Below are 26,305 nucleotides of genomic sequence, written 5' to 3' on the forward strand. Positions count from 1 at the left end.
CGCTTAACAAAATATGGGTTCAATTCTTCCTCGAAGTCCAGTGCGCGTCGGCGGCGCAAGTGGTGGGTTTTCAGACCGCGTCCAAGCCATCAGCCAGTTGGCCCAGCATGGCGAGTGCGATATCATCGTCGGTGACTGGCTCTCCGAGATGACGATGACCATCCACGGCGTGGGTAAGATCCGCAACAGGGCAGAGGCGGCAGCGGCCAAATCACTTCCACTAGAGGAGCGGGTTAAGACGGCCATGTTTGCCGAGAATTTTATCGACTGCTTCACACCGGCCATCCCACACCTCTACAAGAATAAGGTCAAGCTAGCAGTGAACGCCGGGGCAAGTGACACCGAGATCCTGGCGGAACTGGTGAAGAAGATGTGTGAAGACGCCGGGTGCCCCATGAAAGTCGCCTGGGTCGAGGGCGACGACGTCACGGATGTCGTGCAGGACCTGGTCGCCAAAGGGGAGCAATTCGAAAGCCTGGTACACGGTAAGAAACTGGAAGAATGGGGCTTCGAGCCGGTCTGCGCCCAGGCGTACATGGGTGGGCTGGGGATTGCGGAAGCCCTAAAGCAGGGAGCCGATATTGTCATCTGCGGACGTGTGGCGGATGCGTCGCCAGCGATTGGGGCTGCGGCCTGGTGGCACAACTGGGCTCCTGATCAGTTTGACGAACTGGCTGGTGCACTTGTTGCCGGCCACCTCATCGAGTGTGCGTCGTATGTGTGCGGTGGTTACTACTCGGCCTTCAAGGATATCCTCAAAGCAGGAAAACATCTGAATGTTGGCTTCCCCATCGCCCACATTGACCACCGCGGTGAGACCCTGTTGACTAAAGAGGCGAACACCGGGGGCGTCGTCACAGTTGGCTCTGTCACCTCCCAGCTGGTGTACGAGATTCAAGGGCCTCTGTATTACAACTCCGACGTCACCGCACAGCTCGAGGGCATTCTCATGGAGCAGGTTGGAGAAGATCAAGTTCGGGTAACTGGAGTAAAGGGCTTGCCCCCGCCACCAACAGCCAAAGTTGGGTAAGATAACATTCATCCCATATGCTCACACTGCAGCTAACGAGGACAGGATCACTGCACCAGCTGGCTACCAGGCCGAGTACCACATATATCTTGTTGGTCTCGATATTGAAGAAAAGGCCAAGTTCACGGAGGAACAGATCCGTGAGTCTCTAGGCCCTGAACAGCTCAAGAAATTCTCACTGCTCAAGTTCCACGTTAACGGCTCCTCACCCATTGATGCCCGCAACCAGGATCTGGCGACAGTGGACTTTCGCATCTTTGCCCAGTCTCCAGATAGGGAACTACTACGCATGAGCAACCCGGATGGTTTCTTCCGACGGTCAATGGTTACATTCCTTGAAGGTGTGCCGGTATGTATTCCTGGAAGTCATGGGTGGGGAAGAGTTATGTAACTGACTAGTCTAGGGCGCATCCTTGGGGAACGACATGCGACAGGCTGAGGGCAAGCCGTACTACCGCTACTGGCCAGCCCTCATGCCCCAAACGGCCCTGCGCCAGCGCGTGCATCTTCTCTACGACAACTATGGGATAATCGATATTCCTCCACCGAAGATTACGCGAGAGTATCCTCGCCAGCAGAAGAGCTACGAGACTAAAGACCCTGTGGACCTTTCTACCTTTGGCGAGACTGTCCGCGCCCCGTTTGGCTATATTGTCCTCGGCCGGGGCGGCGACAAAGCGTCCGACTGCAACAACGGGTTCTTTGTGCGTCACGATGACGAATGGGACTGGCTGCGCAGCTTCCTGACCATTCCCAAGATCATTGAACTGCTGGGGCCGGAGGAGTACAAGGGCAAGCCGATCGACCGTTTTGAGATCCCAGCTCTGAGAACGGTACATTTCCTGCTTAAGGATCATATGCAGGGGGAGTACAATTGCTGCTCGAGTTATGATACGCTGGGCAAGAACTGTATGGAATATCTACGAGCCAAGACAGTGGATTTGCCCAAGAAGTTCTTGGAGCGGGGGAGAGTTTAAGTGTTTGTTTTTACTGTGCTGTGCCTTTCTAAAGAATTTCTCTACAAGGATCAATGAGATTATAACAAGCTCCAATGCTCAACTAGCTCACGAGAAAATTAACCGCCCTTCATGCATTATTCACTGTTAATCCGCTAGTCTGGGGTAAACAGGGCTGTCCCAGAATGGTCTGACTGCGGGGTGCTATCCGGAATTCGTTATCCAGCCAGGAAAAGGTTTCTGCCAAACGAAACGGGAGTAAAGTCACAATCTTATACGTAAGGCCATCTGCCATGTAGTAAAATAGAGTATCTGATCTGTGGACCCTCGCTGTGGATACTATTGCAGTAGATCGTCCCGCACAAAGTCCGAAATGTCCTCTGAGAAAACAGAAACCGTTCACGATGAAGATGTCGACAGAAGTGATGGAGTGGTGTCCGCAGTTGAACAGGGAAAGAAAACCGCAGGCCTAACTCCCAAGACTATCATGGCCATCGTGGTACGTCCCCCATTCTGTCCAAGTGCTTTGTCTGACGATGGCTATACGTAGTCACTCTGTCTCCTCTACAATTCCTATCTCTTTACGCAATTGATGCCGGCAGTCATCTTATCGAGCATCAATGCTGATCTGGGACCAGATTCCGACTATCCCTGGATTACAATCTGGTATGTTTATCCCCCACCAACCGTTCTTTATCAGATCACAGCTGATAAGCTTGCAGCTGGAATTTAGGAGCAGCAGTGGTCGTGACCATCGGTGGGCGTCTGTCGGACATATTTGGGCGGCGATGGTTCCTCATATCTGGTGCTCTCTTTGGCGCCGCCGGGGCAGTAGTTGGGGCTACCGGTCAGAGTATCTCCCAGATGATCGCAGCTGGGATTCTCATGGGCATCGGTGGAGGCTTTGGCGAAATGATTTTTGCTAGTGTGCAGGAGATCGTTCCCAATCAACAGCGGCTATTCGTTCTAGGCTGCGTGGAGATATCTAATATTCCGGCCATGCTCAGCCCAATGATCGGGTATGCCTTCATCAGCCACGCAAAACTGCGCTGGAGGGTCTGCTACTGGTGGATGTTCACTTTCGAAGCTGTCACGGCCATCTGCCTGTTTTCCTTCTACAAACCCCCATCCTTTAGAACGAAGCATCGTGAGGACGGAAAGACGAAACGGCAGCTGGTCGCTGCACTTGACTACGTTGGTCTGTTTCTCTTCCTGGCGGGGTGCATCCTGCTCCTTCTAGGTCTTAATTGGGTATGTCAGATTCTCATATCTACTATCAGTGGAGCTAATTGTGCCATGCCAGGGAGGTCGAAACTTCCCATGGAAGAGTGTTGGGGTGATCCTTCCCATTATACTCTCCGGTATCTTATTCGTCGTGTTAGGGTTCTGGGAGGTATATGGCAACCAGGAATACCCAATTCTTCCACCTAGATTGTTCATGAAATGTCGAGAGTGAGTCCATTCCTCCACATTTACTCTAAAACCTGCTGCTGATCACTGCCGCCGCCAAACAGTTTCACTTCTATCATAGCCGTCACATTCGTTGGTGGGATGCTATACTACAGTATGAACGTGTATGTGGTCCTTTCTCTAATAAAATAACATGCCTGATATAGAAAATTTCCAGTCTTTGGCCCCGTCAATCCTCACTGCTCTACGTGCCTGCGGACGATATCACTCTACAAGGCGTATACGCAAACATGGTCTCCTTCGGCACTATCCTTGCCGGCACGATGATAATCACTATCGTTCCCAAGGCCGGCCACGAGCGATGGCAGATGATTGGATTCCTGGTAGTGCAGACAGCCATGATTGGATCGCTGGGCTCAGTGGGTGTCGACGACAAGGCGCAGGCGATTGCTACGATTATTATCGTTGCGGCCACCGTGACGCCACCACAGTTCCTCGCTTTCGGCATGATTTCTCTGGCCCTAGATTCGCAAGCTGATATGTATGTATTTCCCCTCGCAATCAAAGTCTATACCGGGCTGATCTCCACCGCAGTGGCATCAGTCAAGGCCTTCTGTGCACCTTCCGGTTGGTCGGCGGTGCTGTCGCAACTGCAATATATACGGCCATCCAGTCCAACCACTACAGCTCCATCGTCGGCAACATGGTCCGCTCGGCTGCGGAGCAGTCCGACTATAATGGGTCCATAGCCGCTCTACTGACGGCGGCTGAAAGCAATACCGTGGCTGCGTACCAGGCCGTTCCCGGCATCACAGACCAGGTCATCCATGCAGTGCAGGAGGCTGTCAAGAGGGCCAGCGCAGAGTCCTATCAGATGGTGTATGAGGTTGCAGTGGCCTTTGGGGGTTTGGCTATTCTTGTCGCGTTCACGACAAGGGATATCGACAAGAAGAAGAAGACTGCCGAGACGGCTGTTCAGCTGGAGAATGAGAGTGCGGTTATTGACAGTCCTGCGTAGCATTTAATATAGGGCCCTCGCGTATCCAATAGGCAATTTCCTCTTAAATAGTTTTTTCTGCCTAGCCTAACATGTTGTATAGTCTAATTTGAATTTTGACGTAGCACTTCTACTTCTTAAACAAATGCAAGCATGAATTGATAGTCTACTACAGTCTTGCCACATCGGGATGTGATGTGATATCCCGTATTACCCGCACTGCCAACTCAGCCGACGGGTACATTGCCTTGACACGCTCCTTTGCCTGAGTACTCGATGCCTGCCTCGCCGCATACCGAGCCGCAATTCCCTGGTAGATAATACTTAGGCGGAAGAGGCAGAATGCCTCTGCCCATCTCAACTCTGGTGCCGGGTCCCATCCAGCCTCGCTCGCATATCAGACCAGACACTGGGGAATTGAGGATAGTCCCTCAACGCGGTCTATATTGTGCGGAAGACTAAGCTGGAGCGCCGTGGTATTTGAAATTGCATTTACAGTCCATGGATGCAGGACGTTGGCAATATCAGCGAGAGGGTGGCCAATGGTGGACATTTCCCAACTGCATTGTCAGCATTCGTTGTTTGAGCTCACCCGAGCAGTAGATGCACCTACTCCAGAATGCCGATGATTCTTGGCTCTGTTTTATGGTAGACCAGGTTGTCGATTTTGAAGTCACCATGAACGAGACTCACTCGGTCTTTAGGTTTAAACCTTGGGGAGGAGAAGAATCCAAACATATCTTCTACCCCTGGAACAGGGCCGACGGGCGTCTTTGTCTCCTTGTCGAGAACAGCACCTTGGGCAGTCGTAAGATTTCTACAGCTCTCTAACTGGCGATCATAGGACCCTCCTGACTTGCCATAACCTGCGAGGCCAATAGAGCCGGGGTCGATGCGATGAAGCTTGGCCAGGGTAAACATCGCTTCTCGCCAACTGGAGATGTTAATCAGCCCCTCGCCCCGATTAAGACTGCATTATGCTGGTTAAATACATACAGAGCCGTTCTATCCTCACCAGAAACGCCAGGAAAGGTTGGATCCTCATAGATGCGCCCGTCCAGATACTCCATGATATAGAACGGCGTTCCGATAACCCCTTCATCGACGCAAAAAACAGAATATCCTGGGAACAGGAAGTTCGGTTTTCTCGAGAGCGTTGAGGGCGCGGTATTCACGCTCTACCTTGTGCGCGGCCTGTGACACCAGCTTGCCCGGGGGCTTCTTGCGCATCACATACCTTGTGTCATCGAAAGCTGTAATCTGGTAAGTTGGATTGGATTGGCCATACCCAAACTGCAACTCCTCTCAGTGTCATTCGCTGTCTGTTAACGGAAATGGATAAATGGCTCGTACCTGGCTCAACTTGATCGGGGTCTGGATCACCGGGACATGAGTCGCGATATAATCCTCCAGTGCTGCGAGATCTACGGCCTGACGGAGTGCCATGACCTAGCAGAAAACAAAAGTTCTCGAGCTCTTCGGTCGCCTAGCGAATGAATGGAGTCGTAGCGCTTAGCTTTACGGCCAGTGCGGATATCGGTCGGATATCGTTTTCCTGCTACTAGGGGCTTCACAATCACCGTCGGACGAATCATGAATGATCAACAACGTATTGCTCTAAAGCTGAGGAATGCTTTACTCTAGGTAGCATCTAGGTAAACGAGCTAGGGATAATACTGGCAGCGCGGAAGCGATCGAAGGCAACATGCCAGGCTCCCTGGACGTCGGTCTCTTCCTTCGCGCTCCCCCACGCGGCATGCATCTTGGTCAGATCGACCTGCCGGTCAAAGTCGAACTGGTTCATGAGAAAGTTGGAGACGATCGTCAGGCTCCTGTCATTGCCCACCCTGCCGCCTTTTAGCCCGTATTTCTTCTCCATCTCAAACCATTTCTCCTTGTTCTCCTGGATATATACGCTGGGATCCGGCCCCGGTCCGTCTGTAGGCGCCACTCCCTTTAGCCCGAAGTACTCGCAGATGATGGGCCATTTGACCGACCAGGTGGACCACTGTGCGTTGTCGGCCACGTTGTACCGCTCCCCTGCGCTCCACTCTGGATGCAGGCTGGCATAGACCGCGAACCGGCCGATAATATCTTGGTTACTGTCGTTGCTCTTAATAGTCCAGCTCTTCGTGCCGGGAAAGACCACCTCTGCGCCCGGGCCGTTGATTTCACGGTAGAGACTGAGGTAGAGGGCAAGCCATTGAGCCAGGCAGTAGGCGTTGTTGTTGGGTACAAAGCCAACGACGATGTCAGGAATAACATCACACCATTTCCACGCTTTGCCGGCAGAAAGGCGTTTTAGAAGCTCGACCTGGGGGTAGTAGAACAGCTTCGACTTGAAGGGCTCGGGGATGTCAGGTAGAGACTCGGCCAGGGGAAGCTTGTCTGCAAAGGGGAATTTGTCAAGAAGATGGACTCCGTAGGTCTTTAGGAGGTATGTCAGCAACAGAAGGTCACAGTCAAGGCAAAAGGAATCTACTTGCCTTGACTCCAGTCGGCAACACCACGAATGCCAACTTATCGCTCAATTTGTCCACTGCGGTGACGGCTCTCCGTAGCAGATCAACATTGATTCGGATCTCAGTCTCATTATCGGCATTGTAGATGTACGCAAAGAAATAGACATGGCTAACGGTGTCGATCTGGGGGACTTGCTTCCGCATGCACTCTTCCAATACGGCCTGTTCGCCAGACAGGAGATCCAACCCGGAAACAATATTCAGCTTTTTCGACGCCGGCCACCCGGAATCCTCTGCGACAAGAGGCCTGTTCGTCAAGGCAGTGACTCTGTCGAAGGCATCTGGGGTTGGATAGTCGCTGAGCAGCGCATTGATGACTCCCCAGCCGGTGATGCCGGACGCGCCGAAGACCAGGGCATGACCTCCCATGATAATCAATCAAGATATTTCCTTGCTGAAAGAACCTAGAGACGAGGGGCATTCCCTTCATTTATGGATCTCCAACTCCATTTCCCCTCTGTCGATCGTTTTCCCGCCGGCTGTGCTTAACCGATCCCTCCCCGAGCACAACCATATCCCGGGAGAGCTGTGTGTTCACGCATTAGGAGGGGGTAGGAATGCTTAGTCAAACTGAAGCAGTATATAGGGCCCATATTTCAATGATTAATGTCTCAATACAATTGTTGACAGTGGTCGTTGTCTGGGGGAATCAAGTGGCTGGCGGATATATATTAATATACGATCTCCAGCAACCAAAATGGGCACAGTATGTATGGGCTGGCGATTTCCGCCAACATTCTTCCCCATATACTGTTTAGCAACATTATCAAGTCCTGTTATTCTAGACCGAGATTGGAATGATAAGAGTCAGCGGTAAAAAATGGAAACGGATTATATTAAAATATGAATGAAAAAAACATTCATTGTGGTGAAGAGCCTAGGTCCGAACGCGGACTCTAAAAAGCCGCAAAGGAGGCGTCCATTGCACCAGTATAAGAATAATAAATGTTAATATAACTCCAGCAAATGTTTGGTGCCGGTTATTTCCTCCTGGCGGCGATCCTCGTATTTCTTACTTGGCACGACCGTGTTACGTAGTTATCTCCAGGGTACTCCCAAGGTATTCCCAAGAGTATGGCCAGGGCATACCCAGTTCCCCCAGAGCCTTATTTCTCCATGCGCGCTCAGCAGTCTCGGCGTGGGCTCCCATAGGCCTGGTTTTTCTGCCTCATCTCAGGGCACCAACCACGCCCTGGGCAAAGACAGGGATCTGGCTCAGCCTTGCCATCACACGGCGCACACTACAACAGTGCCATATTTGGTTGGTACTTGGCGGATGCTCTCTTCATAGTCTGCTTGCTCTGGCCATGTCAAGCTGCGTCTACGGAGGGGTATAAGAAGGGGTACACATCTCAGCCCGTCGTTCATCCTCCGCAAGACACCCTTCTACGCACTGATCCACTCGTTCTCAGAGCAACAGAGCATACCCTATCCATTCTATCCTCAGCATAATGGTCCAACTTCTGCCTCTCACTCTCGCCCTTTGCGCCTCTAGCGCACTGGCAGCCGAGCGTGCCCCATTCCCTGTCCGCCAGGTAAGCGCCTGCGCTTTGGTAGGCTATGTCGACTGCGAGGGTGGATGCATGCCACCTGGCTGGAACTGCTGCCGGGATGGCATCAGCTGTCGACCAGGCACCTACTGCGTCGTTGACGGCTGCTGCCCGATCGGTGAGCTTTGCACCGGGCCTGGGGGCACCATTACCGGATGGCTCACCGTCACTGATACCGCGACCCTGACCGGCACTACCACCGCCACCGACGATGTCGAGCCAACTGAGACGCCGCCGGGAGAATCCACTACCACTGCCACCTCGTCTACCACCTCACGGCCGGTTATCCCCACGTCGAGCGAGTCCCAGCCGACCCAGTCGCCGACCGAGTCCACTCCAGTGCCTCCTGTCTTTACCGGCGGCCAATCCGGCTTGCGCCCGGGCGTTGGTGCTGTTGCAGGCCTCATGGCTGGAGCAGTCTTGCTATAATGGTAGTTACATGGCTACTGCGTGTTTGCTGAGTGTGGGCTTAGCCGCAGTCGTTCTCTGCTCTTGATGCTTCCTGGGCAAGATCGCCCTGCCTAATATTTCGGGATTGACTCTGCAGTAGTCCAGTATTGCTCCATCGTTCATATAAGATAAAAGAATGTAATCAAGTCACTCGTTTAATATTGAATAAAATAAACATATACTTCAGTAACCCCCTTGATCCCGGAGAAATCTCAGGCAACCACGCGCTGTAGCGTCATTCAACAAGATAGGGAGCTGCTTAAACTCGGCCCTCTTGCGCGAGATTTAGATACCTACTACAAGTGAGCAGCGCTAGAAGAGTGTAGGACCTGGCTTCGCCGACAGCAAGTCGGTTCGACCGCCCTGACAGTGAGGAAAGGGTTCGCGGCATACATCGCTCTTCCTGATATGGTTGACGCCTTGGATCACGTTTTGGGCGTCCCTCTCTATACGTTACCCTTTTCTCTCCGTGCCGTGCAGGATCACAAACTTATCTTTGTACCAATTGCTCCTCAACAATGAGGGCATTCTGGTCATTTTCAGAATGCAGACCAGCAATGATAGAAAACTTACCAGCAGTAAAGTCGGGTAAATTAGGGCGTAGAAGCCCGTAGACGGAACTTTTCCGACCAAGCCTGAAGCCAACAGCCTAGTCGGACCCTAAGCCGGACCCCAAGCCGGACACAAGAGGGCAAACTCAGTCCAATTTCGCATTGGCAGAGGCAGACAGAGTCTGGGGAAGCGGAGCTTTCCCGTTCCTTATTAAAGACATCTCGTGTGAGCAGGACGCCAAGTGTACCGCCGTATCAGCTCCTACTCCGTTGATCTGGGGAATCAAACGCTCGTGGAGCCATAAGTGGAGGAAATCCGGGGCTGGGCGCGGAGAGTATTCTATAAAAGGAGAGGCAGAGACGGCAGCGTTTTTGACAAGACGCCCCTGTTTTACCAGGTCCCAGGTGTCCAGTAATTGACCATGATTTCAACAGCCGCAGACTGCAAATCAGCTCTCCGGCACGATGAGCCCAAGACCGCCCTTGAAGCCCTTGAGCACGTTTCAGAGGCCGACCGCATGCTGGTCCACTTCCCCATCCTACAGGACAAGTCCCAAGAGGAGTTGGAGCAGTTAAACAAAGCTGTTCTGCGCAAGCTGGACTGGTACTTTCTGCCATGCGTGACAATGATGCTCCTTATGAGGTGAGGACCCCTCTTATCCAATGCCTTCTGTGCAGTGTGTACAGTCCTTACGAGTCACAGCTACCTCGACCGCATTAACGTCTCGAACGCCCGTTTGGCCGGCATGCAAGAGGACCTGCACATGTCCGATACGACCTGGTCAGCCGGGATCTCGCTTTTTTACGTCGGGTACATCATCTCCCAGGTCCCTGCCAACGTCTTCATCGCCAAGGGAAAACCGAGTATTCTGATGCCCTCTATCATGCTGGCATGGTCAGCGGTCACGATCTGCATGCCCGCGCTGACCTCTGGCTGGGGGTTCTGTCTCTGTCGATTCCTGGTCGGCTTCACCGAGGGTCCCTTTATTCCTGCCGTCTCCCTTCTCACCTCGTCGTGGTACACGAAGAAGGAATCCCCACTGCGGATGGGGATCTGGCATGCAGGCAATATCATCTCCAACGTGTTCTCTGGTCTCCTGGCCGCTGCGATCCTCACCAGCATGGATGGGATAGCGCGTCTTCGTGCATGGCAGTGGTTCATTCTACTTGAGGGCATCGTGAGCGTACTTGTCGCTGTGGCGGCGTATCGTTTCCTGCCGAATTTCCCGGATAACACCAGTCGCCGCTGGTTCTCTGAAGAGGAGGCGGCCATGGCGCAGTATCGGCAGTTGGTCTCTGCAGGGGGTATACATGAGGGCGCAGAAGGGCAGGGCGATTACTGGGAAGGAGTGATACTGGCGGCTAAAGACCCATTTACCTGGTTTTTCGCCGCCATCCATTTCTCGCTGATCATTGCACAGTCATTCAAGGATTTCTTCCCCTCGGTGCGTCCAGACCCTTTGATCTCCTTATTCTTCATGCAGTGTTTGGGTAAGACGGCCATGCCGTGCTAACGACATCAGATCGTCGAGACACTTGGGTTCAGCGAAGTCGTCACCTATCTCGTGCAGGCGCCGCCCTATGTGATTGCATATTTTGCAACCCTGGCCATCTCCTGGTCATCCGGAAGATTCCTGGAGCACTGCTGGCACATCATTGTCCCGATACTGGTTGCCCTCGGCGGCGCAGTGCTCATGATATCCACACTGAATGTGGGAGCCCGCTATTTCAGTCTCATTCTGCTCTGTACCGGCCCATTTGTTGGCCTCAACGTATGTGACCTCCTAAACATGAGCGGCAATGACGAGGCGACCTGCTGATAGGCGCTATAGATCCAAATCTCTTGGGAGACAACCGTCGTGCCCCGGCCAAGGACTAAACGGGCGGCATTGATCGCGATTGCCAACTGCGTGTCTTCTGTCTCGCACTGGTTCACGCCGTACTTTTTCCTTACCTCCCAAGAGCCACGATACCAGACTGGTGGAGGCATCATCATTGCGGGATGTGGACTCACGGCTATATTCTGTCTCCTGGCGAGATGGTGGTGCGTGAGGAAGAACAAGCAGCTGGACGAGGCAGAGGCGACGACAGGGAATGTTACAGACTGGAGGTATGCTACTTGAGCACTGTATATAGCGACAGTACCGCTCATGAGGCGATGATGATGGTAGTACAGAGCAGACAATGTGGAATGCCAGTCCCTAATTCAGAATCCTCAATGCACCCACACAAGGCCGCATTCTAAAGTCCTGATGACCCCAGAAAAAGAGTCAGGAATTGTGTTTATAGTGGGGGTAGACCGGATCTGCCATGTTTGTGTTGACTATGAGCACCTGCTCTCTGAAACACCATCCTAGGCAAGTTCAAGGAACGTATCGAGGCGGGAGCTTGTCCATCACTGTTCACGATAGCTGCACATTGTCGTGACTGGCCTGTACGCATCCGAGCGATTGACGCTTTAGAGTCCTGGAAACACTGCGAGGGGTATTCGAACTCAAACTTGATTACGGTTATAGTTGTTGAAGTAAAGAAGCGGCAATTGAAGCTGCAATTGAATCAATTGAGCGAGACACAGGCCGCCGGTCTCCACCCCTACTCTGTCCATCGTGGAACATGAGGTTGAGGTTCGTATCAGTGGGATGTATGGAAATCCAGTCTGCATGCTTTCGCTCAAGCCCGACAAGGTTCTTATAAATGCGCTGTTCAGTATATGAGCTTCAGTTAATCCGAGCGCTCTGCGTCTTTGTGGTTAGGCGATGGTATTCCGTCTGACGGAAGTGAGAAAGATGCGTATCGAACTGGTAGATACAAGGTAGAAGACGATGCTGCTTGTCATGTAGGACCCCGTAGGTTGCTAGTATCGCCTTTGCACGTTTATCCCCCGGGGGTGGGATAGGCTGCGAAGTTGGCAGCAGGGTCAACTCCATCTTATCGTCTTTTCAGGACTCTTTTGGTCCCCAATCGAGGTTATTAATCACATTCAGACCATATATATTACTGGGCTATCATATATTACACAGGCATACAATAGCAACCTTCGGTTCAGACGAACGCCCGTCATCCAGTCAACTAGTAGTTAGTATCCAGCAACCAGCACCCCCTGCTTACTGGTTCCCAGAAACTATATAGCTCCGTAAATACAGTTGATAGGTCATGCTATGGAGGGACTTCTCTCCCTTGCTGTCTGAGTAGACTAGCTAGCCGAAGGAGGGGCTAAGCGGATAACGTACCGAACAGGTCATTCAGCGTCGCCAGTATAAATCTTCCTAGAGTACTTGAAAGGCCACGGAGTACAGTTACCAAGGTGTACAGAGTCGTCCCTGGTTTGAGCAGCTCTTACTCATGCATAATCATACACAGGTTTAAAGACATCATTAGCTATCAAGCAGGTACTATGACTAGACTACATTTTGTTCTCTCCAGTTCATACTTGGAGTTCAGTATGGTTACCTCAGCCCTCCACATCTTAGCCAGCCTGGTACAGTCCCAGCGCCACAATATGTGGGTTGAGCATAGTCAAGTTGAAAGGCGTGACGAACAGGTCGGTGTCCGTCAGCATGATCGCCATTGTATCGTTGACGATTCCATCGTCCGCAAACACAACCCCTCCCGGCTGGCTCGTCCATCCCCGGTTCTTGCCCGTGACGGTCAAGGGGGTGTAGGTGAAATTCAGCTGGTTGCTCCATCCAACGAACTTGGGCTGCCCCGCGGTCGTCGCGGTGATGTACGAGTTATTCGGGCCGACAGCCTTGCCGGGGGCTTCCCACTCCAATTCCAACCTCTTGCCAGGGTAAGAGAGAGGGATGCTCCGGTTTCGGGCTATTCCGGCCTGGCAGTTCTCGCCGATACCTTCGGCATCAATGCAGCTGTCGTCGGAGTCGAGGTTGGAGACCGAGGGGTCCGTTATGCGGTCCCCAACCTGCTCGCTCCCATCGCCCTCGGTCTCATCGGCATTTATACGGTTGATGTTGGGATTGTTCAGAATGTGCAGGGTAGGGAAGTTCTGCCAGGCGAGGCGCGTTTGGCCCTCGGGGCAGGCGCTGATATACGGCGCCAGCATGGTCCACTGCCAGGACTGCGGCCATCCGTTTTCGAACCAGACAGGCATAGGCGCGAGCCCTGCCATCTGGCGGAAGACCATCTGCTGGCGGGACTCGATGGAAATAGACTGGGAAAGCAGCTGGGAGACCTCGCGGGAGTCGAGATGAGACAGGAAACCCCAGACACCAGACTCCCCGTATCGGGTGACCCGTTGCATAAAGTCGACCCATTCGCGGACCGTGCGGTACGGATAGTTGTAGACGCACTGCTTGGGCGCGGCTTCGCCGAGCATGTTGCTGAGCAGGGTGGCGTGCCCGACCTCCTGGTTGGCCATGAACTCTATAAGGGAGCGCATCTCTGGGCCCAATCCAGCATCCTCGAAGTCCGCGTCCGAGAACCGAGCAAGCCCGTCATGAAAGAGGTCGAGCTCGATGTATTCTTGATAGACTCCCAGGGCGATGGACTCGAAGTCCCAGTCGCTGTTGACCATGTACCGGGGGAGGGTTCCGTTCGTGCCGAGTCCTCCAGCTGGCACGTAAGGGGCCGGCATGGGCTGCTGGGGCACCCCCTCAGCGTTGTAGTAAGTTGCTGTCGGATTGGGCGGCTTGGGATCAATTGAGGCAGCCAGCGTCTTCGAGGCTTTGGCTGCCCCCGTAATGGTGGGCGTCCCCGAGTAGGGGCCATGGTAGGGGGCACTGGTGTAGCCATTCTGCGTGACAACGTTCTGGCCTGTGGTGACAGTTTTAGTAACTGGCGCAGCCAGAGCGCTGTAGAAGAAACCCAGGGTAAAGAGGACGTGAGGGTGCATTGTTCTTGACGCGATGAAATACCAACAACCGGAGCGGACGTAATCAGTTGAGGAACGATTGGGGAGCTTAAGTGCTTATAACAAAGTCAGTTCACGACAGTGATGTATTGATGAGTTATTGCTAAGATTACAGCTGTGGCCCGGGAATATTCGCCGTGAACGGTCGCCAGATGCTGTTACAATGACCCAGAAAGCTTGAGTTAGGCCTGGCCTTCCCTCGGCATCAAGCCACCAGCCCACCAGGTCGGATACAACATCCACACCATTTCCCACCTCTCCCTACGCTGTTTCGACATGCTCAGCACTGGCTCGAGGCCCTTTCATTGTGCTGTACATGTCCCCCGGCTGTTCTGCCCGCAGCTCATCCTGGCCGGCATACGCAACCCTATACATCGTGTACCACGGTCGCTCAAACAGCTTATCCAACGCTTCCAGTGATCGCCCAGTGGTATCCTACACGCTGTCAGTATACCCGTTTGTAGTGCCACCGATAGAGTCTCCTTACTGGCATGGCAAGTGAAACATAGATCAACCCCAGCACACCGATGCAGCTGAAAAATAGGAACGCACCCCAGCGATGCGTCGCCGCCAGCAAACTGGGCATAGCCTTGGAGCAGCCAAAGTAGAAGGCCCAGTGCAAGGCCATAGAGATGGACATATTCAGCGATCGGATGCGCGTGGGGAAAATCTCAGGCCCAATGAGGTAGGGAATGCTAAACCAGCCGATACTCCAGGCTACGGCATGCGAGTAGATCGCAACTATGGCCGCCGTCGATGCCCGTTTGGCATGCCCAGAGGCCTTAACGTCGGCGATTGTCCTGTCCTTGGTGGCGCCCAAGTATGCTCCGACAAAGACCAGCGTGAGAATCTGCAGGCTGATTCCTGTCAGGAGAGATCGGCGGCGGCCAACGAAGTCTACAATGACTAGGGCAAAGGCCAGCGTGCTTGCAAACTTGACAATCCCATAGATCCCTGTCGCCAGGAAAGTGGCCTCGTCGCCGACAATGCCCAGGTATCCGAAGATCGTTGGCGAATACTGAGTGATGGCATTTGCGCCCGACCATTGAGAGAAGAGGGTGGCCATGAACAGGAGAAAAAACCGTCGTCGATTCTCCACCGGAACCAGGGTCTCCTTGATCAACTGCCACGACGAAGCAGAGGCAACGGATTCATGCTCGTACTGGATCTGCGAACCCATGCCCGCCAATTCGCCCGCGACGACCGGATGCCCAGTATGCAGATGCCGCAACCGCGACAACGCAGCGGCTGCTTCCTCTTTGCGGCCAACACTCAGCAGCCATCGCGGCGATTCAGGGCATAGAAAAGTTCCTACGCCCCAGAGGGCTGCGGGGAAGAGCTGCAGGAGTGTTGGCAGCATCCATTGCGTGTCGGTGTTGGCATACTTCTTGGTGACGCCGTAATTGATGAAGAAGCCCAGAACGACGCCCAGTTGCTGGCAGGCGGCATACTGCAGAGTCAGCAAACCTCGGATGGCCTTGGGAGATATCTCTGAGATAAAAACTGGCGGGACAATCGTGGTGACGCCGATACCCATGCCGCTGATGACCCGGCTGGCATACAGGCCCGCGAGACTACCGCCGGACAGCCCCTGTCCCAGCACGCCAGCGACGTACACGAGTGTTCCTATCCGCAGCGTCCAGCGGCGTCCGACCTGGTCATTGATGGGGAGGGACTGCAAATTCGGGCATCAGCACTCTGTTCGCTATACACGGATGCTCAGCACTCACGCCCAGGCAGCCAAAGACTGCGCCAGCAGTGGCAATCGACACAATCCACCCCTTAGTTCCGGCATACTCGTCGTCTGAGAGGTGGTCAATACCAAACCGTTTCTTAAAATGCGCTTGCACTACGATGGAGGCGATATTTCCTGTCCACTGTTAGAACCCGCTTCTGCCGGGCCACAGGGCCAGAGAATCCAACCTTCATCAAACCCCTTGGCGACGCCAGCGAGAGCAAAGATCCAAGTCACACTGAAGAGATAGATGTTGAAGATTCCCTTGGGAGCTTCTCGAAAGGCCTTTCTCGTGTCGGAGATGAGTCCCATGGCGTTCTAGCTATGGTAGGCGGAGTGACACCAGTACGACCAAGAACGGTCCAGGGCTTATCTTCTTGACTCTCCTTATGGTATTTACTTGGCTTACACCATCATCTCTACCCCAACTCTGCCCCAGATATCGGACGCTAGTTGAATATCCGACCCCATTCTTCTTCGGGGAAAATCCGATGTCGGCAGGTATTTTACTCTCGCTCCAGCAGAGCACTGTCCATTTCCACGAGCAACAGAGACAGACCCAGAGCATGATGAACTTCTATCCCCCGGCCCCCGTCATCCAAGCGCAAATTCTTTTGCGCATTCCTGACTCACTGCGCTGCTTCGACCAGCCAACCGAGTGGCGTGGCGGCTTCACCGGCCCTCCGTCGGACATTTTCCTGGAGGGTCCGGTCAGTGCCCCAGACGGAGCTTTGTACTTGGTAGACATTCCATACGGCCGGATTCTGCGGGCTGATGTGGACAAGGCCGACGATGAGATAATGGTGACGGAGTGCGTGAGGTACGATGGGGAACCGAACGGACTCGCTCTGCTGGACAATGGGCGGTTAGTGGTGGCCGATTACAAACAGGTAGCTATACCATACTTGCTCAATCCAGGCTCTCATCGCTATAGAAGAGCTCAAGTTGATAGTTGACCTACAGGGCATCCTCGAATTCGACCCAGTCACCAACGAAATTACACCGCTGCTGACCCGGCGCAACCTCGAGCGTTTCAAGGGCCCCAACGACCTGATAGTGGCCTCGAATGGCGACATCTACTTCACCGACCAGGGGCAGACCGGCCTGACAGATACAACTGGATGTGTTTACCGTCTCTCGCCGAGCGGCAAGCTCGACAGCCTCGTCTCCAACGGCATCTCACCTAACGGCCTTGCTTTGTCTCCAGACGAGCGGTTCCTCTACGTTGCCATGACCCGCGCAAATGCTGTCTGGCGACTACCGCTACATGTAGACGGGACAACGACCAAGGTTGGTCTCTTCTTCCAGTCGTTTGGGAATGCGGGACCGGATGGACTGGCTGTCGACGAGGAGGGGAACGTACTGATCTGCCATCCAAGTCTGGGGAGCGTCTTTGTCGTAGACAGCGAGGGGCTGCCCAAGGCCAGGATTGTTACTGCCGGTGAGGGAGGGAAAAATCTGACCAACTGCTGCTTTGGGGGTGAGGATGGGAGGACCTTGTTTATCACCGATAGTATGAAGGGGAATGTACAGTGTGTCAGGTGGCACTGCGCTGGGATGGAGTGGATCAAGTCCAAGTCTAGAAATAGCTAGGTACAATCATTTCGTCTTAATACTGCGTAGGTAATTATACAAATTGTCCACCGCTGCCATGGAACTGGCCCTCTGCGCCGTGTTGGTGGCCGCCCCAATATGCGGCGTGCTCACCACGTTCAAGTTCTCCCACAGCTTGCCATACCTTTCTGCAGCCGGGGGCTCCTGCTCATGGCAATCAAGGCCAGCGCCCCAAAGATGACCTTCAGAGAGGACCCGAGTCAGGTCCTGCTCATTGACAATGCCTCCTCGAGCTGCATTGATGAGGATGGCGTCAGGTTTCATCTGTCGCAGCTGCTCGTAGGAGATGAGATTGCGCGTCTCATCTGTCAATGGAACATGCAGCGTCAATACATCCGCCGTTTCCAGAACCTCCTGCACACTTTGTGCTCGGTGGTGCGGAAGGTGAGGCCAGGCGTCATCGGGCATGTAGGCATCATAGGCGGCCAGCTTCGCGTCGAATCCTCCATGGAAGATCTCGGCCACCGTACGACCGATATTACCCATCCCAATAATACCTACTGTCTTCCTGTGGAGTGTCAATCCCGTGCATGTCTCCTTCGGTACCGGTGCTGTCATCTGCCGTGTAGTAATAGACCGGATGCCGCGCGCGACGGTCATTGCGAGAGTGACGACAAGCTCAGCGACATCCCTGGAGTTGGCGCCTGGCGTGTTCAGGATCTTGATACCCCGTTCGGCACAGGCTGCCTGGTCAATCTTGTCAATGCCGACTCCGTGCTTCCCAATGGCGATCAGGTTGGGAGCGCGAGCGATGTCGTCGGCTGTGACATACGATCCCCGGACAAGGATGGCCGTTGCATGCTCTCGCCAGTTCTTGAGTTCCTTATCCCCGGGAAGGACGACATTCCAGAGCGTCTTTGCGCGCTCGACCGCGTCGGGATGCAGGCTATCGATCATATACACGGTTCGCTTCTCCGCCAACACTGCGGTTGCGCCTTTTTTTTCGAGGGATTCGATGATTCCAGGGGCCATTTTGGGACGGTAGCACTGGCAGTAGATGTGACTGTAGGTATCAGCGTTAATGGGCGGACCCCGTAAGTCTGCCAGAGACGGGTCCATATATGCCAGTCAATATCACTGCGTCGGACTGGATCCGGAGAATTTCCGAACCAAGTACTGGACCAACAGGCGCAATCCGTCGGGAATCTCAGGGGGCAGATGAAGCAGCATCTGGCCAGGCTGTCAGCTAAGCCTCAGTGTGCCATAGGAGTGGATGGCTGCTCGCTTACCCTCATCTCCTCCTCTTTATGCCTCCCCATCCGCAGCTCTGAGGCTGCCAACAGGACCCTCCGGAACACCTTGACCCCGTCAAAGCGCGCACCCACTGCTGTGAGAAGCGCGACGCATTTGCTTATTCCTGTTAGATCTGGGGCAAGGTTCTGGATCAATGCGAGGTCCGCCGTGCAGAGGATGGCAACCCCGGCGGCAAAGACGTCGTAGCTGTCGGTAAAGGCAAACCCAGCTGGTGCATGATCTAAAGAACGGTACATCCGATCGACCATCTGCTCACAGCTGCTACGCACATCGTGTTCAATTTCCAGAAAAGGAGACTCAGAGACCTGGGTTCCAGGGTTGGAGAAAATACACAAAGGAAGGATCTCGATCAGCGCCCTACATGACAGCTGCTTGAGATGATCACGCGCAGTCTCGTTCTGGTCCAGAAACGGACTTAGCTCACGCGGAACATCCCTCCAGAAGCAGATGTTTTTGTAGTGAAAGAACGGGCAGCGCTCATCGCTGTCGCGAATGCTCGAGATGAGCTTTGCGTACATGAGCAGGTGGAATTCAAATGCATTTTGGACGTCAGCATCGACAGCTCCTAGTTCGGGAAGCTATAGCGGTCAGCCATCGCTGAAGCCTAGAGGGTATGCACCGTACTGCTAGGGTGATGTCTTGGTCTTGGATGCCAAATGGGCGGTCCATGCTGGTACATATTCTCCTATGGACCTGGATATCAGCACAGGATTTGGTGACGCCTTGATACGATAGGAAGATACGCACTCACCGGTCGAGCGAGTACAATGTCCAGAGGAGAGACTTCCTCTTGTCGGATTCCTCCACAGGCAGTGCTGAATCTGTTTCTTGTTCTTTATGCATCCCGAAGGCAACACATCTCTTCATTGCTAGCCCCAGCAGGTGCCAGGTCGACCCGCCGTTGGGGCTCAGCATAGAATATACCACCAATAGTACCAGGCAGTGCATCAGGCTGAAACAGTTGCCGCATTGGAGGATCATGGGAAGAAGTTTGACGGCCGCTGAATGCAGACTCTGCGCCAACGAATCGACCCGGCCCGACTGCGGCGACAGGAGCATCCCGATACTGACGGCCAGATAGACACTGAAGTCTCGGTAGCTTTGCGCAGCTGCGGATAGCTCCCCTGATTCATGGCTAGTCCTGTCCAAGAAGGCTTCACACTGTTCCTCCAGCTCTGCTCTATCAAAATATAGATAGTAAGTATGGATACGGTCCAGAAAACAACGTAAAAACGGCGTCACGAAGTCTTTGCTGAGCACCTGTCGAGGATCTGGCACAAGGAGTAGATTCCAGGGTGCGGCCTCAGTCTCTGAGCGGCAGGACTGGGATGGAGTCGCGCCGCTCAGGCTCAGCGTCGCCTGGATCATCTCACTCATGGCGAGCTGCCGCGGGAACCCGCTGGCCCCCTCACGAGGCTCAGCCATAGCGCTGCACGAGAGGAAGCCGATCTCACCCAACGCTGTCTGAACCGAGCTGTCCAGCCCTTCCGGGGGCATGGGCGGAGTGGCATCTCCATCGGGGTCGTCTGAAGATACCCGCCGTCGCTTCTGCGACGTTAAGGCTTCCAGTGCTCTGATCTTCTGGGTCAGTGACTCAATGTAGCCTGGCAGGGCCGCATGCGAGAGGCCATTGCTCTTCTCGGATGGCTCGACCGCGACCTGACGTGGACTGCAACGGGTGCCAGCCTCCCTGCAGGCCGTGCAGGCTGGAATCAGCCGGTCGCACTATCCGCATCAGTCGATGGATATTGGGGACGAGCAAAGAAGTCGAGACCAACCTTCTGCTTCCGCTTCCAGCAGCGCTCGCACGCCTGGGTTCGCCTGGATGGAGTGGAACTGGCGGACATGGGTCGATTCCTCGGTGTTGGGGTCATGGAGTGTCTCACCTCTGCGATCCTGCTATGCGTTATGTTTGAGAGCTCCAGTCTTCTGAAAATTCCATGTTGTTCCTCTATCTACCTCGGCCTTGTGGCAGAGCGGGGGATTCCCGAAGGGCCGAGTATGGATCGGAAGCCCTCCGAGCGTCGAGTATAGGGAATATAGCGTGGCAGTAACCCATGGCTGGTTTCCCAACGCACTGCTGTATACCGATTACCCATGCTGTAGAGCGCGCCGACTGCCTTGCTTTTCAGCATCTGGATGTGTCATATCCAACCGCTTCGACCATTCTAAATACCCGTTCCTGCCAAGGTCAGACCTACGCTCCACCACTGACTCTGCTGCAATCCTTTCTGTAGCAGAGCTCTGTCCGACATTGCCTAGTAAATCAGGCGCTGCTATAGTATGGACATGATAGCACGAAGCGATTTTCTAGCGGAAGTCGCCGGTTGTACTACCGAGTCTGGTCTTACGAGAGACCATCGCCTAGGGACTTCAAGAGTTGATTCTGAGCGCGACTTTCGGTTACCCCTGTACATCTGGTTGCTGTCTCGCATTCATGATTTAGACGAGGGCTGGTAACGTCTCAATCACCGTCCACACGCTCGTCCGCAATTGTTCCCAATGCTACACCACCGCGCCACGGATAGAACATTTCTGCACATACTGCCGCTGCAAAGCCTGGACAGCCTTGAAAGTGTGTTATTTACAGAGCAAGCCCTATCTGGCCTCTACTCAGTACTTAATGACAAGGGACGCGATTCCCCTCTTCCGACATAGAAAGCCCTAGTTTATCAACGCCATTCCCTGGGTGGCACAGTCGAAGTCACCCGTGGACTGCTGCTTCTTCAAGAAGGGCAGTTAACTGTGGACTAGTAGCTCGATAATAGAGGACAATTCCCAGCTAGCGTTTGCCTCCCACCCTTGACACAGCTAGGCTAGAGACTAGTCGGGTTCATTTTCTGACTTTCTAGATATTTAAATGGAACTAAGGAATATTCTCTGTGGCTGATTGTGATATGAAAAGTCGGGGCTTGCATTTCAGTGAGCAAGTATTACTCTAGTCTAGTCTGGAAGATTGTCATACTGCCTCTGGCAATGCTGTATGAGCAACCCACACCAGTCTATCTATTCCACCAATGCCTTCAGCTACGTTTCAAAACTGTATGAACAATTCTCAGTAGTTGCAGAAACTAACTAATGATTAACTCACGATTTCGTTATAGTCACACATACGTTTGGTGTGTAGATCCATAGCTGTCTTTCATTATTGTCATATCTTGGTGTTCAGATGCTGAGATATATATGGAAACGGCGAGTTAGGGCAACAACACGGTTCACCCACTTTTTCACGGACAGGCAATAGAACATTATTTACGCACATATCCTGCGTATGACCTATTAGATCAGGTAGTATAATGACTTTTCTTTTGTAGAGATTGTGGACGTCGGGGAAATTCCGAGCCCTCCACATGGAGTCGTTGACTAGAGGCACAGCCCCCGCCTTGCCTTTGCTGGGCCTCCAAACCCCGGATTCTCTCCATTACCTCTGCAGAGAAGTCCGATAGGAACTCATTCTGCACTATGGCTTCTGCTGCAGATTCCCGGTTCCCGCGCCTGCCTGCATGTAATGTCTGCTACACCAAAAAGATCAGGGTTGGGTCCCTCATTGCCTCTGTCGCTCCTTGACTAAGAGTTCCAGTGCGATAACAATCGGCCCAAATGTGACCCGTGCGTGCGCAGTGGACTAGAGTGCACTATTTTGGCCCTTGATGGCCAACAGTCTGTATCGCGAGGGTAGGCTTCCTTTTTCTTTTGCTACAGAGTTTATATCCTCAACCCGGTAGGTACATCAGCGACTTGGAGCAGAAAGTACGAGCACTCCAGAGTCAGCTTCAGGATGCGATCGACGAGCTTCCTCGCAATACCACTTCGGAGAGCAGAGAAGAGAGGAGGAGGAGAAACAGTATGCGGTCAGCGTATAGCTCGCCTACCTTTACCGAGGGCGCAGGGCTCAGGTCGGTTGCGGGCCCATTTCCCACCAGAAAAGGCTTCCACTGATACAGACAAACAGCTTTATGCGACCCTTATTTACCGATCCAGGCTGGAGAGCACACAATCCGACGCTGCTGCAGAGCCTGTCGCAGTCGGCCCGTCTGGCCGAGGCCACCATCGCGCCGAACCCCCTACCGTCTGCTGCCGACGCGCGGATGATATTTGACAAATAGTATGATCGATCCTTCTATCAATGGTCTTGTACTGACACGCATAGTCTCTCTGGAACCCACGTCCTCAATCCATTCCTGCTCCGTCGACAGGTAGAAGACGTCTACCGCAGGGTCTTCACGCTGCCTGAATCTGAGCGGCACCACTCCCAGAACGAGCTCTTTCGCGCCTTTATGCTGCTCGCAATCGGCTCGATCCATCCCTTTCGCCAGGGATCACACCAGGGCCATCCCTACGGGTACTTCCTGTCTGCCATGCAGCATTTTCAGTCCGACAGTCTCTCCCACGGAATCCAGTCGATCCAGGACCTGCTCCTTATTGGCCGCTTCGGCATTTACCATCACATTGGCACCTCGATCTGGGAGATCACCCAGCTGTGCATGCGTCTCTGCATTGAGCTGGGCCTTCACAGGCCGCCAACCAGCCGCAAACCGCTCCTGAAAGAGCAGCTCGAGCGACGAGTGTTTTGGGAGTGCTACATCATCGACCGATACAGCTCCATCACACTCGATCGGCCGCTGGCCATTGCAGATAGAGATATCCACGTTTTGCTGCCTGTTGATGCAAATGATGACCAGCTCGAGGCTGTGGAAGGGTCTATCACCGATCTCGACCTCTTCCAGCTCACTCCTCAGGCCAGGGTAGGGAATACAGAGCTAGCGGTGTTCTTCACATCGATACGCCATCGGCAGATTACCTCCAAGATTCACAGCTTATTTCAATCTAAAGGCCACTCGGATGGTGCGCCTTCCGTCACCGCGGCCGGTCGCGTCTACGCGAACTTATACCGCCTCCTTGAAGAGCTCAACCTCTGGCGCCGGTCTGCGCCAGTCTTTGAGCATCCGCAGTGTGTCTACGAGACCCAGGAATGGTTCGATTTGCGCTGGATGCGCGAGCGCCTGATACTCGTCCGCAAAGCAATGGACCTGGTGCCGAAGCGTGGTAACAGCCCGCCGCGTGATCTGCTCTCGCTGTGTCTCCAGAATGCAACCCAGATCATTGTGATCTTCTCCCGTCTCTATGAGAGTCAGCAGGTTACATACACACGGAGCTACTTCCAGACCCTCTTCACTGCCGGCCTTTCTGTCGTGTTCTGCCTGTCCAGCATTGACGGTCCGAATTCCAGGACCATCAGCCAGGCGATGGATGCGCTGGCGCGATGCGAGCACAACCTAAAGAACCTGGGCCGCGTCCTACCAGACGCAGCGCAGTACGTTGCCGTCTATGAAGCTCTGTATCGTCACATTTTGCAGAAACTCCGGCAGAGCGGCCCGTGGGATAGAGCTATACCGACAGGCACCGACCCGCAATTAGCCTTCGCGCAGCCAAATGCAAGCAACGGGGCAGGTTCTGACGGCCTCACGGAGACGAATCTGCTGGCTGGCCTGAATCCTCTCGAAGAAGCGCAACTTCCAGCTTTAAGCGATATCCCGCAGGGGACGGAAGCGCTGGCGGATGGCCAGGATTCCAATACTGTAGAGCTCTTCTCCTTCGGGTCGTTGTTTTGGGACGACACCGTGTGGAGTATGGAGGCGGGACTTGGAGAGTATGCGTACGGGAATCCGCGCGGGATCTCTTTTTGGGATGATGGGATGCTTCCACTCTAGATTCGGCTCCTATACAATATCACCTGGCTAAAGCCGTCTGCTTCTCGACCCTGGCACTAATCTCTTCGTAGTTCTGCGTAATCTTCTTCATCCCCGCCTGCAAAATGGCACTATCCCCCCCGCTGAGTGACCACGTAGCGCCCAATGCAAACCACCTCTCCAGCAGATCCAGCCGGCCCCCAATGCCCCCAATCCCAATAGGCTTTGCGGCATTCTTGCCAGCACACACAATCTTCTCAACCGCCTGCTGATAGGTCGGATTATCGTACTGCCCTGGAATCCCCAGGTCCGTACACAGATCATTCGACCCGATCAAGATCCCATCCACCCCATCAATCGCCAAATACTCATCGACCAACTCCACTGCCGCTGGCGTCTCGATCATGGGGATCAGCATCGTCTCTCGATTCAGCACTTCATTCTGCACGTTGGTCGGTAGACTCCTAAACCCAAGGATAGGTTGATTGTTCGCGGACCCTCTGCTCCCCAGCGGCGGATACTTGGCATGCCTTACCAGTTCCCTCGCTTCCTCAACCGAATCGACATGCGGCACCACAACAGCAGCCGCGCCAGCATCCAGAATGCGACTGATATGCCAGTGTGACTTGGACGGGGCACGAACGATCGGCGAAATCCCAACGCTCAGACAGGCGAGGATGAACTGTGCGACTGTCTGGAAGTTCAGGGCCGAGTGTTCCATATCGATGAAGACGGCCTCAAAGCCGGCCAACCGGGCCATCAGTGCTGCTTCATTACCGGTCCAGAATTTAAGGGTTAGGACGGGCGTGATCTGGGCGTTGAGGATGCGGGTTCGGAAGGGATTGTGGACGGTCACTGACACGTCTGAGCCGCGAGCGATTGATCGCATTTTCCTTATTTGATATCGTTGCGAGCTAAGAGGAATTGCGTACCTTGACGGGCGGCCGATTGAGACTCTTCACAACCTATGGATATAGCCCTTTATATGGGAAATACGCAGGCCTCTACATGCGCCGGGATTTTTCCGGCTGCCTTCGGGGCCCGTCCGGATGAGTGTCTGAACCGTCCTATGTGTCATTGACGCAGTGCATCATATTTACTAGCAGGATAGGTGAAGTAGACATTCAGCTGCATAAATCTGTGCGCTAGACCATGTCTTATAGACATCGCCCTGCCGATTATGCAGGTCTCCGTGTCTCTCTGTCGGGCCCTCCTTCGCTCCATGGCAGCAGGCCATGACACAAGCGAGTGACGCACCTCCATTATTTTGGCCGCGTTTGAAATACTCACCTAATTTACCCAGCAACCATGCCACAAAAAGCATACTAAAATCAGAGAGATTCTGTAGAACAGGAGGGGAAGATGTTACTTGCCATTTCTGACTTAAAAAATAAAGAAGATTTCTTCTGTACAAGCAGCAGTACATGTTTATCAAATCCCAGAACCTACCCTTTGATAGAGACTAAATGGGCATACTTTTCAACAAGAAACATGTGCCAACTCCCATAAGTTGACTTAAAATAAAGAAGAATTACTTGTACAATAGATTCTCTCCCTGGATCAGCGCGGTGCAGCTCCCTGGCCATCTTATATATAAGAAATAGCCAATATCTTACTGGCAAAGCAGGGCATGACTCCTGTCCAGACTATTAGAGAAAACTGGGCATATAACATTACAA

At 53.6% G+C, this 26,305-nt stretch overlaps 10 protein-coding genes across 10 annotated transcripts; 5 read left to right on the forward strand and 5 right to left on the reverse strand.

Moving 5' to 3' along the window:
* Positions 1-13: 13 nt before the first annotated feature.
* BDW70DRAFT_152787 (acyclic terpene utilization AtuA family protein) lies at positions 14-2,007 on the forward strand (the record flags this gene model as incomplete). Its single annotated transcript, XM_073739503.1, has 3 exons — positions 14-1,026; positions 1,076-1,379; positions 1,435-2,007. The coding sequence occupies 3 exons, from the start codon at positions 14-16 to the stop codon at positions 2,005-2,007; spliced, it is 1,890 nt and encodes a 629-aa protein (XP_073592860.1).
* Positions 2,008-2,359: 352 nt separating this feature from the next.
* On the forward strand, positions 2,360-4,414 carry BDW70DRAFT_152788 (fungal trichothecene efflux pump; the record flags this gene model as incomplete). The annotated part of the gene is made up of 7 exons (XM_073739504.1): positions 2,360-2,485; positions 2,537-2,652; positions 2,709-3,237; positions 3,290-3,438; positions 3,501-3,560; positions 3,614-3,937; positions 3,991-4,414. The coding sequence occupies 7 exons, from the start codon at positions 2,360-2,362 to the stop codon at positions 4,412-4,414; spliced, it is 1,728 nt and encodes a 575-aa protein (XP_073592861.1).
* Positions 4,415-4,562: 148 nt separating this feature from the next.
* BDW70DRAFT_152789 (kinase-like domain-containing protein) lies at positions 4,563-5,839 on the reverse strand (the record flags this gene model as incomplete). Its single annotated transcript, XM_073739505.1, has 6 exons — positions 4,563-4,778; positions 4,830-4,953; positions 5,007-5,327; positions 5,390-5,516; positions 5,569-5,695; positions 5,747-5,839. The coding sequence occupies 6 exons, from the start codon at positions 5,837-5,839 to the stop codon at positions 4,563-4,565; spliced, it is 1,008 nt and encodes a 335-aa protein (XP_073592862.1).
* Positions 5,840-6,044: 205 nt separating this feature from the next.
* BDW70DRAFT_162932 (SDR family oxidoreductase) lies at positions 6,045-7,284 on the reverse strand (the record flags this gene model as incomplete). The annotated part of the gene is made up of 2 exons (XM_073741219.1): positions 6,045-6,821; positions 6,901-7,284. The coding sequence occupies 2 exons, from the start codon at positions 7,282-7,284 to the stop codon at positions 6,045-6,047; spliced, it is 1,161 nt and encodes a 386-aa protein (XP_073592863.1).
* Positions 7,285-8,366: 1,082 nt separating this feature from the next.
* BDW70DRAFT_162933 (GPI anchored serine-threonine rich protein) lies at positions 8,367-8,894 on the forward strand (the record flags this gene model as incomplete). The annotated part of the gene is made up of 1 exon (XM_073741220.1): positions 8,367-8,894. The coding sequence occupies one exon, from the start codon at positions 8,367-8,369 to the stop codon at positions 8,892-8,894; it is 528 nt and encodes a 175-aa protein (XP_073592864.1).
* Positions 8,895-9,888: 994 nt separating this feature from the next.
* Positions 9,889-11,589, forward strand: BDW70DRAFT_162934 (major facilitator superfamily domain-containing protein; the record flags this gene model as incomplete). Its single annotated transcript, XM_073741221.1, has 4 exons — positions 9,889-10,109; positions 10,170-10,911; positions 10,990-11,238; positions 11,299-11,589. The coding sequence occupies 4 exons, from the start codon at positions 9,889-9,891 to the stop codon at positions 11,587-11,589; spliced, it is 1,503 nt and encodes a 500-aa protein (XP_073592865.1).
* A 1,343-nt stretch (positions 11,590-12,932) lies between these two features.
* Positions 12,933-14,315, reverse strand: BDW70DRAFT_152792 (ferritin-like domain-containing protein; the record flags this gene model as incomplete). Its single annotated transcript, XM_073739506.1, has 1 exon — positions 12,933-14,315. The coding sequence occupies one exon, from the start codon at positions 14,313-14,315 to the stop codon at positions 12,933-12,935; it is 1,383 nt and encodes a 460-aa protein (XP_073592866.1).
* Positions 14,316-14,594: 279 nt separating this feature from the next.
* On the reverse strand, positions 14,595-21,035 carry BDW70DRAFT_170614 (MFS transporter/fungal specific transcription factor domain-containing protein; the record flags this gene model as incomplete). Its single annotated transcript, XM_073742976.1, has 16 exons — positions 14,595-14,768; positions 14,821-16,008; positions 16,064-16,203; positions 16,257-16,386; positions 16,579-16,583; positions 16,702-16,766; positions 17,149-17,185; positions 17,252-17,288; positions 17,344-17,647; positions 17,807-18,594; positions 18,912-19,156; positions 19,193-19,514; positions 19,561-19,606; positions 19,688-20,642; positions 20,715-20,832; positions 21,015-21,035. The coding sequence occupies 16 exons, from the start codon at positions 21,033-21,035 to the stop codon at positions 14,595-14,597; spliced, it is 4,575 nt and encodes a 1,524-aa protein (XP_073592867.1).
* A 1,363-nt stretch (positions 21,036-22,398) lies between these two features.
* Positions 22,399-24,647, forward strand: BDW70DRAFT_152795 (Zn(II)2Cys6 transcription factor; the record flags this gene model as incomplete). The annotated part of the gene is made up of 5 exons (XM_073739507.1): positions 22,399-22,470; positions 22,517-22,611; positions 22,662-22,832; positions 22,889-23,041; positions 23,087-24,647. 5 exons carry the CDS (start codon positions 22,399-22,401, stop codon positions 24,645-24,647), a joined length of 2,052 nt encoding a protein of 683 aa, XP_073592868.1.
* Positions 24,648-24,666: 19 nt separating this feature from the next.
* Positions 24,667-25,515, reverse strand: BDW70DRAFT_152796 (HpcH/HpaI aldolase family protein; the record flags this gene model as incomplete). Its single annotated transcript, XM_073739508.1, has 1 exon — positions 24,667-25,515. One exon carries the CDS (start codon positions 25,513-25,515, stop codon positions 24,667-24,669), a length of 849 nt encoding a protein of 282 aa, XP_073592869.1.
* Between the last annotated feature and the right edge of the window lie 790 nt (positions 25,516-26,305).

The sequence above is a fragment of the Aspergillus foveolatus genome (assembly GCF_047715535.1).
Source record: "Aspergillus foveolatus strain CBS 279.81 unplaced genomic scaffold BDW70scaffold_59, whole genome shotgun sequence".
NCBI classification, from domain to species: Eukaryota; Fungi; Ascomycota; class Eurotiomycetes; order Eurotiales; family Aspergillaceae; genus Aspergillus; species Aspergillus foveolatus.